The sequence below is a fragment of the Rutidosis leptorrhynchoides genome, chromosome 4 (genome assembly GCF_046630445.1).
Source record: "Rutidosis leptorrhynchoides isolate AG116_Rl617_1_P2 chromosome 4, CSIRO_AGI_Rlap_v1, whole genome shotgun sequence".
NCBI classification, from domain to species: Eukaryota; Viridiplantae; Streptophyta; class Magnoliopsida; order Asterales; family Asteraceae; genus Rutidosis; species Rutidosis leptorrhynchoides.
In genome coordinates, this window is record NC_092336.1 from 538164821 (window position 1) to 538183407 (window position 18587).

General features: G+C 35.3%; 1 protein-coding gene across 1 annotated transcript; it reads left to right on the forward strand.

The window, feature by feature from the left end:
* Nucleotides 1-14255: 14255 nt before the first annotated feature.
* Nucleotides 14256-17870, forward strand: LOC139845070 (lysine histidine transporter-like 8). The gene is made up of 5 exons (XM_071835295.1): nucleotides 14256-14851; nucleotides 14957-15093; nucleotides 16000-16430; nucleotides 17107-17238; nucleotides 17375-17870. Exons 1-5 carry the CDS (start codon nucleotides 14307-14309, stop codon nucleotides 17858-17860), a joined length of 1731 nt encoding a protein of 576 aa, XP_071691396.1. The 5' UTR covers nucleotides 14256-14306; the 3' UTR covers nucleotides 17861-17870.
* Nucleotides 17871-18587: the final 717 nt, after the last annotated feature.

Here is an 18587-nt window from a genome sequence, read left to right on the forward strand (position 1 = left end):
CCGAATTGTAGTCTCAAGCGTTGGTTTCGTGAATTGAAATTGTCATTTTTTTGGTAAAGAGTTTTATCCGATAATATCTAAAAAATAATACAAAAATACAAATAAAGCCAAACGTGTCTTGTGTCATCACAAGAAATTACAAACCAAACTAGATTGAAAAAACAGACTAGTAAAATCAAGAACAACCAATGACATACTTAAACCAAGACATGAAACGCAAGGGTCTTCCAACCAGAAGTGCTACAACCAGCCCGCTTTCATGCTCAAAAATTGTGCAGTTTCGTCCTCTTGCTTTTTCACATCACTCTTTTCATGTATGAAGTTGTAATTTCAATTATGCTTCTTATTATTATGTTATATATATATATATATATATATATATATATATATATATATATATATATATATATATATATATATATATATATATATATATATATATATAATCAAGAGGGAAGCACTTTTTTCGGGGGAAGCAAATTTTTTTCCTTTTTTCGAATTTTTTTTTGCAGGCATCAAGTTTAGGTGAAAATATGAACATTTAAAAAAGACACGTGATGAATGTTATTATTTTGGCGGTAAAACGCTCGAAGAAAAAAATGAAAACATTCAATACATTGAATGTTTTGATTCTGAGTTTATCTGCATCGTTTTGTTTTCATCTTGCGTGAAGTATTTTTTCGAAATTTAGCCCGATTTAGAATTTAGGATTTAGGGTTTAGTGTTTTGGGTTTAGTCCCTAAACCCAAAACCCTAAACCCTAAACCCTAAACTCTAAACCGTTCGTGTTAAAATATTCAATCTAAACCCTAATTTCTAAACCCAAAACCATAATAGCTAAACCCTAATTTTTAACCCCCTAATTTCTAAACCCTAATTTCTAACCCCTTAAAAAAAACTCAGAATTAAAATATTCAATGCATTGAATGTTTTCATTTTTTTTTCGAGCATTTTACCGCCAAAATAATAGCATTCATCACAAAATGTCTTTTTTAAATGTTCATATTTTCATGTGATCTTGATGCCTGAAATTTTTTTTTCGAAAAAACGAAAAAAATTACTTCCCCACTTCCCTCCAAAAAAGTGCTTCCCTCTTGATTATATATATATATATATATATATATATATATATATATATATATATATATATATATATATATATATATATATATATATAAGTATGATTCTGAAGTAAAAAGTTTGGAGTGAAAGGAGGAGGCAGTAACATTGACCTGGTAAGATGCGGAAGAAAAATTTGAAGCAAAAGCAATAGGAGGAAGGAAGAAGAAAATAGGTGACTGCAAGATACAGGTGAGAAATATGGTTTGTGAGTTTGGAGGGAAAATGAGAGAACCTGCACAACGTAGCTAATCAAAAGGGAAAAAATTTACCCTAGCACGGCCAAATGGTTAAGTATATACGCCGTAATAAATATTTTGATATACACTCCCTCCAAAAGTTATGTAAGTTCATGGGGTTGAGCTTGACAATTCAACAATGAAGATATTTGAGCTTGTTTGGTGGTTTCGTTTCATTATGAGTGCCATGTAGCGGTTTTTGATCCCATGTTTGGTCTTTGGTGTTGTGTATGTTTGCTTGTAGTTTGTTTTAATGCCCAATGGTTTTCCAATAAGTGTTACTCCGCGTCGCGCAACATAACTGAAATTCGGGGCAGATTTTATCAACTTTTGAAACTTGAGGGACCTAATTGTAAATTCTTAATAACCAGGTTTTACCCCTCGAGACTGATCTGGAAGTCTCATTTTCTGCTTCCAAACACTTCCAGAGGGTTCCTCTTGTTCTAGTGTGAGATTGTAGAGAGAAGCATCAATATGGTGAAGAAGCTGGTGATTACCACCCATTTTGAAGTCCATCTCTGTGACTCCGATCAGCTTGTAGGGTTCATCTTGTTGATTGAGGTAAACCTTAATCCGAAATTTAAGTTTGTAATCTTAAAATTATGTTAGAGTTTGGGTTGAGGATGATCATAAACATTTATATCTTAAGATTTTGGTTTATTGGGTATAGTAATTGGGTGTGTAACCCTTAATTGTGAATTTTGGGTTACGTATTAGATTTTGTTCATGAAAGTCAAGTGATTGTGTCCTTTTGTGTGTGAACGTGTATATTGTTGGTTATTGGTGTTTTCATGAACTTATTGTTGGTCAAAATCTGATTCTTGACTTGAAATGTGTCAAACTAGGGTTTGAGTCTAGTTTTGATGATTTGGAAGATAAGTACTTTGGATTACTGGTGTTAATGGTGATTTGAGAACGTAATCACTATTTCATTAGTGATGGTCGGTATTTGGTTTCAAACCGGGAACCCGAAAACTAAACCGAAATCAAACCAGAAAAAAATCAAACCGAATTTGAAAAACGGTTTTCGGATCGAGTCAAGAAACCGAATTTAAATTCGGTTTTCGGTTCAGTTTTTGGTTTAACCGAAAACCGAATTCAAACCTGAATTCAAAATTTTTATATATTTAATGTGTTTTAATGCCATTATAATTTGGGATCCAATAAAAAAATATGCTCTCACCCATATTACGATTTGGTAACTCACATTATAATTATGTTACTCAAATTATTATATTCTTCTTCTTAATAACAGAAGCAGCAAGCGTCATAATTAAGCTGTAAATATTAATTTTTTTTTTTTTTTTGTAACCTAGGTATCCAACATTTTTTTAACTGACTAATCCCAGGGCGACTACCCACTTTGCGAGTACGGCATTGTTTTAGTATATAAGTAACTAAGACATTAGTAACGCTACAATTAAACTACCATCGTTCTCAGTTTTTTCATAATATTCGATTTTAACCGAAAACCGAACCGAATCCGAATTCGAATTCGGTTTTCAGTTCGGTTTTAACTTTGAATTCGGTTTTTCTATTTGACCAAAAAAAATTTCAAACCGAATACACCGAACCGAATAAACCGAAAATCGAACTGATGAATACCCCTATTGTAACACCCTAATTTTTTTATAACAGCGGAAGTACTTGTAATTACCAAAATCACCATAGTTAATTGTTTACATAAAATAGTTTACAATCCAACTTTATACAACAACGGTGTTACGTGAAAACATCAGAGTAAGCTCATAGTCAAACATGTCTTCTAATCCGTCTGCAACACCCGTCCTAAGCAGCAGTACCTAAACCTGCAATGGGTGGAAATGTGGGGGAATTAGCACAACTACTAAGTGAATGGAAACTATCTAACAGACCAAGCATAAGCAACTGAACATGCAAAGGTCACAAATATGCTAACGTCCTGAACTAGCATAAAACAACAAGTGACAATATGAGGATCGGCGACTTGTATGAGCACACGACTTAGCTGATCAGGCTACAGTCTACCGATTGTCCGCTTTACTGAATCCACTGCATAACCGTCTAGACGCAACACATGCGTCCTTCTATGCTATACTAAACAATCAGTAACATCATGACCCGACCAGGTTACCACGGTCGACCTCACACAAACCCTACCTTGCCGCCTCGGTGGGTTCCCAACCTTGCCGCCTCGGTTGGTGTCCAACTAACAGTGCGCACATAAGATCACATATAATCAGTCATGCAATCATCCTAACTAGCATGGCAGTGTCTAGTTACACATGGTATTCATGCGGAGCATAAACATAATAATAAAGAGTCTGAACAAGTAGCGTGTCAGCTACATAATACTCTACCCAGAGATAGACCCACTCACCGAATACCAGCAACTAGCTCAGATAATCTATCACCGAGCTGCTTCCTTATCCTTATCACCTGAACATAAGGCAAATCAAGTTAATTTCTATCCGACAGCATAAAACAGCACAGTACAGCAAATCAGTATCAAAAGCGCCACTAAAAGTCTACTAAACACTTATGCATTTTCAGAATTTACATTCTGATTATCATAAGTCACGCGAGCAGCATTACGGCTAGAAAACATCCAAATTAAACAACAGTGCAGTACTGATCTACATCTGTACGATTGCATATGCATCCGTACGGTTACAAGTCCATCCGTACGGTTACATCATGTATCCGTACGGTTGCACCAACACCACTGCATCCGTACGGTTGCATATGTACCAGTACGGTTACACAATGTACCCGTGTGGTTGCAGGCTGCAACCGTACGATTGTGTTCATCGAGCAACAACAGCAGAAACTAACGGGTTTCGAACCAAAATCACCCAAATCTCGATTTCTAAACGTTTTAACACTAAAATCCATTCAAGAGACGTTTATAACACATAAAGAGACTCTAACCCGACGGATTATACGAAAACAACATTAAAATCACAAGATTTGACAAAAACCCCTCTTTGAACCAAAGCCTAATTAAAAGCACAAAACTCACTGATTTGAACACAAAATCAGTTGAGATTTACCTTGATTAAAACACTAAAATCACAAGCAACTGATTACACACAAGGATTCAATACAAAAATGAGATTTAAGAGATTAGGGTTCTTGAATTAGGCTTAAGTGTGTGTGAAAATGAAGATTCTGGAAAAAAGACACCACAAATGAGCTGGTCCAAGGATTATATTCGTGTTAAAACACAATACCCCATCACACACGGGTATTTACCAGTTATCTGATAACTTTCGTACTTAATTTGACAACCTTAACGGAGTCCAAATTAAATAAACGAACATATTATGTGACCCTTGTCACAAACTGGTCTTAACCACATAATAAAGTAATATAAAATATTCAACTAAAATAAAAACATAAGTAGCCACACAATTATGCCTAAGGGCAAAAAGGTCATCTTACATCTATGCTCGATCTGAGGATGTTACAAATGCACCCCCTTAAAGAGATTCCATCCTTAGGATCTGGTCATGGTCAAACAGATGTGGATAACGAGCCTTTATCAGCTCTTCGATCTTCTACGTAAGGTTCGATCCTAAACTATGCTTTCACTCAACAAGCACCATACAGATCTCCTTCTTTCTTAACTTTGTTATCTTTCTAACTAGCTTTTGATTCAGGTCCACCCTCAAATCACTTAATGGAACCAGTTGCATCTCATCATTGACCTTACACTTCCTAAAGTAACACACGTTAAAAGTGTTGTGTATTCCTGTCAACTCTGTCGGAATCTCTAACACAGCCGTCTGGTCATTAACCCTTTGAATAATCTTGAAAGGCCCAATATACCTTGGAGCTAACTTACCCCATTTACCAAACCTGATAACTCCTTTCCACGGTAAAACTTTCAAGTAAAACTGATCACCCACCTCAAAGTTTATCGGACGTCTACGTGGATCGACATACATTTTCTGTCTATCACGTGTCGTTTTTAACTTTTTGCGTGCTATCGCTACCTTTTCGGCTGTTATCTGAACTAATTCTGGACCTGCAAACTGTCTCTCACCAGCTTCTAACCAACAAGTTGGTGTTCTACATTTATGACTATACAACATTTCATAAGGCGTCATACCCATACTCGAATGATAAGTGTTGTTGTAAGAAAACTCGATCAAAGGTAGATGCATATCCCACGGACCACCGTACTCTAACACACAGGACCTAAGCATATCTTTTAGTGCTTGTATTGTAAGTTCACTCTGACTGTCGTTCTGTCGATGATACGTTGTACTCAGATTTACCATCGTTCCCAAACTTTTCTGTAAACTGTTCCAGAAGTTAGACACAAATCTAGAATCCCTGTCGGATACGATAGACAACAGAACCCCATGTCGACTAACTATTTCTTTCAAGTACAATTCTGCCAACATACTCAACGAGGTTGTCTCTTTTGTTGCTAAAAAGTGTGCACTCTTTGTCAGTCGATCCACTATTACCCAAATCATATCATTACCTCTCTGAGTTCTGGGAAATTTTGTCACAAAATCCATCGTAATATGATCCCACTTCCACTCTGGTATTTTCATTTGCTGTAACGAACCATAGGGTTTTCGATGTTCAGCTTTAACCTGAGCGCAAACGTGACACCTTTCTACCAATTGAGCAACATCTTTCTTCATCGCTAGCCACCAATACATCAGTTTTAAGTTATTATACATCTTGGTACTACCCAGATGGATAGTCAATCTCGATTTGTGCGCTTCATTTAAGATTAATTTCCTTAAATCTCCAAGCATAAGCACCCAAATTCGGTTCTTAAACGTCTTAAGTCAACAGGAATCGTCAGTCAATTGATCTTTTATTTTGGTCATCAATTTAGTCTTTAAATTTTCTTCTAATAAAGCTTGGGCTTAAACTTGTCTTATCTGTTCAATTAGGTCTGAAAATATTTCGGTTCTCATAAATATTACGGTCTCCACAATTTTCTTACGACTTAAGGCATCGTCAATAACATTCGCTTTGCCCGGATGATACTTTATTTCACAATCGTAATCTTTTATAAGCTCAATCCACCGTCTCTACCGCATATTCAGTTCTTTCTACGTGAAAATATATTGGAGGCTCTTATGATCTGTACATATTACACACTTCGTACCATATAAGTAGTGTCTCCATAGCTTCAACGCAAATACCACTGCAGCCATTTCTAAATCATGAACTGGATAATTACGTTCGTGTGTCTTTAATTGAAGAGAAGCGTACGCGATAACTTTATCTCTCTGCATCAGTACACACCCCAACCCGGCAATTGGCGTATCACAATAAACCACGAAATCATCTGAACCCTCTGGTAACGCTAACATTGGAGCCTGGCACAACAACTGTTTCAGAGTCTGAAATGCCTGTTCCTGTTGGTCATTTCATCGAAAACTTACATCTTTTCTAGTCAATTTGGTTAACGGACCCGCTATTTTAGAAAAATCTTTTATAAACCAGCGATAATAACCCGCAAGACCCAAGAAACTCTTAACTTCAGTCGGCATCTTCGGCGAATTCCAACCCATTACTGCTTCTATTTTTGATGGATCTACTTTAATACCTGCCTCACAGATAACATGACCCAGAAACTGTACCTCTCGGAGCCAGAACTTACACTTCGAGAGCTTAGCATATAACTACTCTTTCTTTAACAACTCTAAAACTAATCGAAGACGTGTCACATGATCAACCTCTGTCTTTAAATACACCAATATATCATCGATAAACACGATAACGAACTGATCTAAATACGCCTTACAGACCATGTTCATCAGATCCATGAAGACTGTCGGAGCATTTGTTAACCCAAATGGCATAACCAATAACTCGTAATGCCCATATCTTGTTCTGAACACTGTCTTCGGTATATCTGATTCTGCAACCCGAACCTGATGATACCCAGATCTAAGATCTATTTTCGAAAAGTACGACGCACCCAGAAGCTGATTGAATAGATCATCAATTCTAGGCAACGGATACTTATTCTTAACTGTTCTCTTATTCAAATCTCGATAATCTATACACATTCTTAGAGTACCGTCTTTCTTCTTTACAAATAACACCGGCGCACCCCACAGCGAGGAACTCAGTCTTATAAATCCCCTGTCTAACAATTCTTGTATCGAAGACATCATCTCTCTGATTTCAGAAGGAGCTAACCTATAAGGAGCCTTGGCTACTGGAATTATTCCCGGAATCAACTCAATCTTATACTCTACTTCTCTTACCAGCGGCAACCCCGGTAACTCATCAGGAAATACCTCAGGAAATTCTGAAACCACCGGAATATTGGTAACAGATCTTTTCTCAATTTTAGCATCGATAACATAAGCCATAAAAGACTCACAACCCTTAGAAAGCGACTTCTTCGCCTTCATCATAGAAATCAATGGAAAACTGAATCCACCCCGTTCCCCTCGGGCCACAACTCGGGTTTCATCATTCAAATGAAAGGTTACAATCTTCTTATCACACTTTATGTGGGCCTTATGTAGGCTCATCCAGTTCATCCCTAATACTACGTCAAAACTAGGGATAGGAAACACTAAACATGACATAGCAAGCGGTCTACCATCAATTTCTATACTAGCTCCAGACACATACGTTGTGACTGAAACCGTCTTACCATCAGCTTGCTCTACTCTAACAGGCTCAGGCAGCACAGTAGTAGGTAACCCTAACTTAGTACAAAAATCTATAGACATAAACGTCCTATTTGCACCCGAATCAAACAATACTCTACCATGTATTAAGTTGATCAAGAACATATCAGTTATGACGTCATCGGTATTAGTAGCGGCCTCCACTGTCATCTGAAAGGCCCTTGCTTCTGCTATTCTTTCTCTTCTGTCCACTAGAGGCTGTGGAACCCCCGACAGATGCCGAACGTACCCCTGATCCTGCCCCAGAACTTGCGCCCTTTGACGCCTAACAACTAGCCGAACGGTGACCCGACTAGTGACAACTCCAACACACATTTTCCCTGAAGGAACACTCCTGAGATTCATGACCTACCATACCACATCTTAAACATCTCTTCGTTGCCTATAACACTGCCCACTTTGAGAAGACTTACAACCTTTACACAATTCTCTCTTTCCAGAACCAGACCCCGTGCTTGATTGATTACCTTTACCCTTTTGTCTAAACCCAACCGATTTCTTAGACCTTGAGCTTGATTGACTGGTAGCCTAACTACCCTGCGATACAACGTTTCCCAAATTCATACCCCTTGCTGCTCTAACATCACTTTCCACCATCTTTGTCATCACAAAAGCCTGAGATAATGTCGGTGCAGACTTCACAAACGTCCTGTATTCCGACAAAATCATATTCACAAAGTGCTGGATTCTTGATTGTTCGTCAGGCAACCATTGTTGCACAAACCTTAACTTGTCCATGTATTTATTAATTACCTCATAAGTAGACATCTGAGGTGTCATCCGCATTTCTAGGAACTCAATCTTAATTCTGTTCATATCAAACACATTGCATTATTGCTCACATATCTTAGCATAAAACTGCTCCCAAGTGATCATCCTAACTTGCTCTGGAGGAACACTAGCAATCACAGAATCCCACCACACCATAGCTCTATCTTTCAACAAACTGCTCACATAAGTCACCTTCAGTTCTGGCTCACATTGACAAGCCTCGAATGCCTTTTCAACCTCCCTTAACCAATTGAGATTCGTGGTTGGGTCAGAACTTCCTGAGTATGGTGACGGTCCATAATCCCTGAATTGTTTAAAGGTACATCTTTTTGATGGTTGAAATTGTTGTTGGAATTGCTGTTGTGGAAATGATTGTTGATATATGGGTGGCTGGACTTGATTCATCATCATTGGATTTTGTTACTGGTAGTGAATCTGTGGTGGCATGACGCACTGAGGAAATTGGTTCTGTAATGGGTATTGGTACTGGTTCTGGTGTATTTGTGGTATGGTGTGTGACTGAGCAGTGTCAAAACTCGGTGGTATATCCTCATTACCCGAATGCTATGCTAATTCAAGCTCAGCAACCTTATCCTGAGCTTCTTTGAGTTTGCTTTCAAGGCAATGCACATATTCTGCCTCATAGATCTCTGCTTCATCCTCCTCATTCGGAGCACTGAACGTTCCGGGGTGAATAGGGTTTGTAGCGTTCGCATCCCTGTTATCTGCCATCTGTTCTACATGAAATGTCCCGTTCTTATTGATTAAAAACGTTCCATATTAATTGATTTCGTTGCGAGGTTTTGACCTCTATATGAGACGTTTTTCAAAGACTGCATTCATTTTTAAAACAAACCATAACCTTTATTTCATAAATAAAGGTTTAAAAAGCTTTACGTAGATTATCAAATAATGATAATCTATAATATCCTGTTTACACACGACCATTACATAATGGTTTACAATACAAATATGTTACATCGAAATCAGTTTCTTGAATGCAGTTTTTACACAATATCATACAAACATGGACTCCAAATCTTGTCCTTATTTTAGTATGCAACAGCGGAAGCTCTTATTATTCACCTGAGAATAAACATGCTTTAAACGTCAACAAAAATGTTGGTGAGTTATAGGTTTAACCTATATATATCAAATCGTAACAATAGACCACAAGATTTCATATTTCAATACACATCCCATACATAGAGATAAAAATCATTCATATGGTGAACACCTGGTAACCGACATTAACAAGATGCATATATAAGAATATCCTCATCATTCCGGGACACCCTTCGGATATGATATAAATTTCGAAGTACTAAAGTATCCGGTACTTTGGATGGGGTTTGTTAGGTCCAATAGATCTATCTTTAGGATTCGCGTCAATTAGGGTATCTGTTCCCTAATTCTTAGATTACCAGACTTAATAAAAAGGGGCATATTCGATTTCGATAATTCAACCATAGAATGTAGTTTCACGTACTTGTGTCTATTTTGTAAATCATTTATAAAACCTGCATGTATTCTCATCCCAAAAATATTAGATTTTAAAAGTGGGACTATAACTCACTTTCACAGATTTTTACTTCGTCGGGAAGTAAGACTTGGCCACTGGTTGATTCACGAACCTATAACAATATATACATATATATATCAAAGTATGTTCAAAATATATTTACAATACTTTTAATACATTTTGATGTTTTAAGTTTATTAAGTCAGCTGTCCTCGTTAGTAACCTACAACTAGTTGTCCACAGTTAGATGTACAGAAATAAATCGATAAATATTATCTTGAATCAATCCACGACCCAGTGTATACGTATCTTAGTATTGATCATAACTCAAACTATATATATATTTTGGAATCAACCTCAACCCTGTATAGCTAACTCCAACATTCACATATAGAGTGTCTATGGTTGTTCCGCAATATATATATAGATGGGTCGACATGATAGGTCGAAACATTGTATACGTGTCTATGGTATCTCAAGATTACATAATATACAATATAAGTTGATTAGGTTATGGTTGGAATAGATTTATTACTAACTTTCACGTAGGTAAAATGAGTAGTTTTTATCAATCTTGTTTTACTCGCCATTTCTTCGTTTCTAATCCGTTTTGAGTGATTCCAGTGGCCACGATTTCGTATTGAACTTAATTTTATGAATCTAAATAGAAAAAGTATAAGTTTGTAGTCGAAAATACAAGTTACAAGTCGTTTTTGAAAGAGGTAGTCATTTCCGTCGAAAGAACGACATCTTGATGACCATTTTGAAAAACATACTTTCAATTTGAGTTTAACCATGATTTTTGGATATGGTTTCATGTTCGTAAGAAAAATCATTTTTCCAGAAGTATAGCTTTTAAATCAAAGTTCTTCTTAGCTTTTAATTATCCCAACCAAAACAGTCCCCGGTTTTACTACGACGGCGTATATCCAGTTTTATGGTGTTTATCGTGTTTCCGGGTTTTAAATCATTAAGTTAGCATATCATATAGATATAGAATATGTGTTTAGTTGATTTTAAAAGTCTAGTTAGAAGGATTAACTTTATTTGCGAACAAGTTTAGAATTAACTAAACTATGTTCTAGCGATTACAAATTTATAACGTTGAATAAGACAACTTTTTATGTATGAATCGAATGATGTTATGAATATCATTACTACCTCAAGTTCATTGGATAAACCTACTGAAAATGAGAAAAATGGATCTAGCTTCAAAGGATCCTTGGATGGCTTGAAAGTTCTTGAAGCTGAATCATGACACGAAAACAATTTCAAGTAAGATTTCCACTCGAAATAAGATTGTTATAGTTATAGAAATTGAATTAAAGTTTGAATATGATTATTACCTTGTATTAGAAAGATAAACTATTGTAAGTAACAAAGGTTTCTTGATCTTGGATGATTACTTGGAATGGATTTAGAAAACTTGGAAGTAAACTTGCAATCTTGGAAGTATTCTTGATTTTATGAAACTAGAACTTTTGAAATTTATGAAGAACACTTAGAACTTGAAGATAGAACTTGAGAGAGATCAATTAGATGAAGAAAATTGAATAATGAAAGTGTTTGTAGGTGTTTTTGGTCGTTGGTGTATGGATTAGATATAAAGGATATGTAATTTTGTTTTCATGTAAATAAGTCATGAATGATTACTCATATTTTTGTAATTTTATGAGATATTTCATGCTAGTTGCCAAATGATGGTTCCCACATGTGCTAGGTGACTCACATGGGCTGCTAAGAGCTGATCATTGGAGTGTATATACCAATAGTACATACATCTAAAAGCTGTGTATTGTACGAGTACTAATACGGGTGCATACGAGTAGAATTGTTGATGAAACTGAACGAGGATGTAATTGTAAGCATTTTTGTTAAGTAGAAGTATTTTGATAAGTGTCTTGAAGTCTTTCAAAAGTGTATGAATACATATTAAAACACTACATGTATATACATTTTAACTGAGTCGTTAAGTCATCGTTAGTCGTTACATGTAAGTGTTGTTTTGAAACCTTTAGGTTAACGATCTTGTTAAGTGTTGTTAACCCAATGTTTATAATATCAAATAAGATTTTAAATTATTATATTATCATGATATTATGATGTATAAATATCTCTTAATATGATATATATATACATTAAATGTCGTTACAACGATAATCGTTACATATATGTCTCGTTTCAAAATCATTAAGTTAGTAGTCTTGTTTTTACATATGTAGTTCATTGTTAATATACTTAATGATATGTTTACTTATCATAATATCATGTTAACTATATATATATCCGTATATATATGTCATCATATAGTTTTTACAAGTTTTAACGTTCGTGAATCACCGTTCAACTTGGGTGGTCAATTATCTATATGAAACCTATTTCAATTAATTAAGTCTTAACAAGTTTGATTGCTTAACATGTTGGAAACACTTAATCATGTAAATAACAATTTCATTTAATATATATATATATAAACATGGAAAAGTTCGGGTCACTACAGTACCTAAATCGATGAACTTAGTTGATTTTTGACTAATGTAAAAGGTGAATTGCATTGAGAAAATTGCGAGATTTGGAATTGTATTGTGAATGAAGATACAAGGTGAGTGTAATAATTGTATATCTGCATAAATCGTATGTGTGATGTGTGGACAAATCGGCGAATATTTGTCCGCATGGAGAAGTGCCAGTGTGTTCGATGCACTAGTTGTAGTTCGTCGACGGATATGCGGTGATTATGGTTAACCATAGGTGGCGTGATTGAACTTATGTTCAATTAACGTGATGGGTGACGTTGTGACTTGACTCATGTACAATTATCATGTCGGTGCGTGCTATTGGTGGATTTCATGTGCGTCATGATCTTATTTGATTGTTGGATAGCATGCTAGTTGATATATGCGGTATATGTATAAATTGTGTTTACATATGTATGATTATTATTCTCATTAAGCGTTAGCTTACGTTATTGTTGTTTTATCTTTTTATAGATTCGTGCACGAGCAAGGGGAAGGGTAAGCTTAGTGATTAGCTTAGGTGTTGATGATGCGGTGGAACTAGGAGAACTAGCTTGTTTTGAATGATGCTTTAGAAGGGTATTAGTCCCGGTTGACATGCTTTTACCATGGTGTCCATTGTTAAAAGTGTTTTGGGTTGAAACTGGCACATGGTTAATTAACAGTTCGTGAAGTACCCGAGATTTGTAAACTCGTTATAATTGCAAATGGTTTGTTAATCGATTATTTGCGGAATGTTAAAACATATTTCAATGTTAAAAACTGAAATGGCTGATTTGTATTGTTTTGGAATGGTGTCAAAATAGAATTTCAAGTGCAGGTCTGGAGTAGTGTTACAACGCACCGTGCAGAATGACTGGGCGTCGCACATCATAATTGTTTTCAGAAATAGTCGGCAAGTCTGCCGAGTGAGCTAATTTTACCTTGTGTTGCGCGCCGGGAAGAAATTGACGCACCACACAGTATGTTGTAAAAGAAAATTTGGCCGTTTTTCTTAAATCAAGTTGAGGTTCGTTTCATTTGTTGGGTCATTTTTTCGAGTTGGTTCGTTGTGTTTGGTGGTTATTTTAAGTTCGTTGGTCTTTTGGTTGTCGTGCTTATTCCCTAGTTGGGATGTCCTTGCATGTGTTTATGTTTCTTGTTTGCTTAGTTGTATTTTGAGATCTAGTTATGGTCTTCATCTTGGTGAAGGTGCCTTTGGTAATAAGAAAAAAAGAATTATTTAAGTCCACCAATGTTTAAGTACATACTCCGTAATTTGACACAAGGTTTCTGGGTCAACCATTGGTCAGCATACGCACACTACATTTCCAAAAATCCTTTGTTTCCTGTTGTTCGTTCGTACTCCCATTTTGACCTGACTTACCACCCTCAATTTATATACTAATCTTCACCTAACATCTCTCTTAATCCGAGTGGAATCATCTCACATCAAAGCCAAAACACATATACTACTACTAGTAGTCAAATTTACACGATGGAGTTTACCCGTGATCACGTCGGATCCGCCCCGATAACCCCGTCCTCAGTCCACTCACCGCCAACATCCGCCCTCTCATCGCAACTTCATTCCCCATCGTTATCTCGGTCACCCCTCCTCCACTCACCGGACCATGACTACTTACAAACCACAACGACAACTAAACCAAAAACCGGACACAAGATTACATTTTCCAACACACCACCTGTCGTATCAGCTCCACCGTCACAAATGCACTCACCATCGATGTCACGATCACCGTTCCTTGGGACACCAGATCGACCGGTGACTATGCCCCCAAGTGGGGCAAGGACCCCCATGGCTTATATAAAGTCTAGAAATTTGACACCAAGATTTTTGACACCTTTAGGTAGTCCTTTAAGAAAGGCTCTTAAGCTCACCAAACTGGACCCCACGGATGCATGGCTGCCAATAACCGAATCAAGAAATGGAAATTCTTATTATGCTGCTTTTCATACACTTTGTTCTGGAATTGGGATTCAAGCTCTTATTCTTCCTGTTGCTTTTACAGTTCTTGGCTGGTAATTAACTTAATTTTACTCAATCTTCAATATATTTATTTGAATTTTTTTTTTTTTTTTCAAAAAAGTTAGTAACTGTTGTTAATTTTGTAAAACTATATACAGGGCTTGGGGAATAATAGCGTTGACTTTTGCATTCATATGGCAACTTTACACTTTGTATTTGCTTGTAAATCTACATGAATCTCATGAAACTGGGTTGCGGTACAGTAGATACATGCAACTCGCAAGTGCAACTTTCGGTAAGCCATGCATCAATCTTTTATAATCGTTTTTAAGTTAGCTAAAAACTCCAATTAGTTAACAACTGAATATAGTTACCTTTATAGCCTTATAGGTACACGTTGAATTAAATGGATTTAATTATTTAGTTATCTATCCACGATTCTTTTAGAATGGTAGCTTTTGTTAATAGGTACAATTAACAAACAGAGCATACTTACCCTTTTTAGGTACACTCTATTGTATTTAAATATTGGGCCATGCATTATTTTCAAATTTTTTTAATATAAACAAATAAGGTTCCCAGTGCTCGCTCAGTCTATTTGGGGAAATATTATTTTCCATATAGATGTATTTGGTTTATTTAAATACAGTATTTTGTAAGCGTTTTTGAATCTATTACCTGACAACCCTTAATATATATCTTGTGATGATTCAATTTCAATATTGTACTAATTTATAAGAGTAGTTGAAAGCTACAACGTTAAGGCACGTTAATTTTTGATGCACACACATTAGTTTTTGAATCATTATTATTATTATTATTATATTATTTTTTCCACTTAATTGTTACACACACACACACACATATATATATATATATATATATATATATATATATATATATATATATATATATATATATATATATATATATATATAATTGTTACACACGCGCACACACACATATATATATATATATATATATATATATATATATGACTATTCACACTTACCAAACACAACTACTTACAGTAGTTCTTTGAATTTTATTTTATTATTCTTTTTGCAATTGAAACATATATATAGACATCCATGACCAATTAAGCACGTTTCACAACAAATGCAACATATATACAAGACAAGCTGAATTTGTAATTTTATATATATAATCACATTAATCGAATAACACCTTGTATGATCAGGTGAAAGGTTAGGGAAGACCCTTACGCTATTTCCGATCATGTACTTATCAGCGGGTACGTGTATGACATGTATCATAATTGGAGGATCAACGGCCAAGATATTTTTTCAAGTCGTGTGTGCTGGAAGGGAATGCAAGGCAGAAACACTTACAACCGTAGAATGGTACTTGGTCTTCACTTGTGCTGCAATACTACTGTCACAACTACCCAATCTTAATTCAATTGCGGGCGTTTCTCTTGTTGGGGCAATTACGGCCCTCGGATATTGTACAACGATATGGGCCGTCTCGGTGTCTGAAGGCAGACTTCCGAATGTGTCGTATAATCCAATTAGGGTTGGGAGTGAAGTCTCAAAAGCTTTTGATGTGTTGAATGCTCTTGGTATCATTGCTTTTGCATTTAGAGGACACAATCTTATTTTAGAAATTCAGGTAATTATAATAACTTATTCTCTAAGGTTTTAATATTTCATACTCCGTATTAATTTTTAGTTATTGTCATAAAACTAGCACCTTTATTTCTTTTATATCATAAATACTCCGTACAACATATATATAAGAATAATTAAATAAAATAAAATTGCAAATTAAAATAAAAGGAATGGCAAGTTTGATTGTTTAAAGAACGTGGTATCTACAATGCTCAAGTTTTTGTAATACATTCCAATGGGCAAAATGGTCTTAGTATTCATACATGGTCAATATACAAAAGATTCTAATATGGTGGGCTCAATGTTACTATTTAAAATTAAAACGAGTCAGTAATTTTTTTAAAATATACGGTTATATTGTGACGTATATAAATATTAACTTAAGTAATTTTTCATAATTTATTTATTTATTTATTTATTTGAAAATGAGTATTTCAATGTATTATAGAATTGACCATACTATACTGTAACCAGTTTTCCGTGATAATAATGTTAAAATTTGACTTTATTTATCTATATATTAATCACAATTTAACATACTTTTCCCGTAGTCTTTGTGTTGTCACATCAGATTCAAAAGATCTCAAGATAGAATTGATCATAAAAATAATATTTTTTGTGAAAATATTATTATAAATAATCATTACGAGTAATATTTTTTGTTTAAACTACTGCAGGCCACCATGCCCTCAAGTGAGAAGCATCCATCAACAGTACCCATGTGGAAAGGTGTTAAAGTTTCATACACACTAATTGCACTGTGTTTGTTCCCACTTGCAATTGGAGGCTACTGGGCTTATGGTCATTTGGTAAGTTTTTTTAATTCTCAACAGCATTCATTGGTACCAATGTGGGCTAACTTCGGCATGCTTTTAATTGTACATTTTAGCCCATCTAGCGGGCCCAAATAATATTGGGATAATTATATTTTTGGCTATTTGACAGATTCCCTCAGGTGGGATGTTGACAGCGTTATTCATGTTTCATTCACAAGACATTGCAAAATCTGTACAAGCATTAGCATGCATATTCGTAATGATCAACGCTGTTAGCTCGTTTCAAATTTACGCAATGCCAACTTTCGACGAGATGGAGTCAGCATATGTCACAAAATTTAAAAAGCCAACTGCTTGGTGGATCAGAGTGATCATGAGGACATTGTTCGGATTTATTAACTTTTTCCTCGCAGTAGCGGTCCCATTTGTCGCCAGTCTTGCTGGTTTGGTTGGTGGAATCGCTTTGCCGGTGACGTTAGTGTATCCGTGTTTTATGTGGCTTAAGGTTAAGAAACCAAAGGTTTATAGCCTCTCATGGTGGTTAAATTGGGGGCTTGGTGTTCTTGGAATGGGCTTAAGTGGGCTATTGATTGCAGCTGGGGTTTATGTTCTTATTGATAATGGTATCAAGTTAAATTTCTTTAAACCACAGTGATGTAGTTGAAAATAAGATTTGTTGGGGTAAGCTGTGCCTTTGGGGCATTTTTAATTTTCTCAATTTAATTGTATGTATTTATATTTATTATTATTATTATTTGTTTGAGATTGAAATAATCGGTTGCTTAAGTTTCATATGTGAACACTTCACACAATGTCATCGAGTTGTCCAATGAAGCACACCACCCGGGTTCAATTCCTGGCTGTGCCAAATTCTTCAAAAAGGGAGTGTGACTAGAGGGTACGCATAATGTGCAATTCACCCGGTACCAGGTTTTGCGCTCGGGAGGCTTGATACTCGAGATTTTACCTTCTATGGAGGAGCCGATGTGCTCGTTCATAGAAGAATTTCCTCGTTTACCCAAATAAAAAACACTTCATAGTAGAGGAAAACTGATAATCACCGGTTTCAAGAATTTTTTTAAAAAATGGTTTGTTAAGAGTAATTATAGAAATGGTTTTTCAAACAAAATATTTACAGAAAATAAGTAAACCGATCTTTTTTTTTTTTCCTGAAAAGTAGTAATCGTTTTATTTCTCAATATATATATATATATATATATATATATATATATATATATATATATATATATATATATATATATATATATATATATATATATATATATATATAGGGGTAGGATCAATGGGGAAGTAACCAAGCGGGGGAAGCAAAAAAAAAAAAATCGTTTTTTTTTTTTTTTTTGGAATTTTTTTTTTCAGAC

Bases quoted from the DNA above. Each gene is read 5' to 3' on its own strand.
- LOC139845070 (XM_071835295.1), top strand. From the start codon at position 14,307: ATGGAGTTTACCCGTGATCACGTCGGATCCGCCCCGATAACCCCGTCC. The intron at 15,094-15,999 runs GTAAGCCATGCA...TTGTATGATCAG, and splicing joins ACTCGCAAGTGCAACTTTCG to GTGAAAGGTTAGGGAAGACC. The intron at 17,239-17,374 runs GTAAGTTTTTTT...GCTATTTGACAG, and splicing joins ACTGGGCTTATGGTCATTTG to ATTCCCTCAGGTGGGATGTT.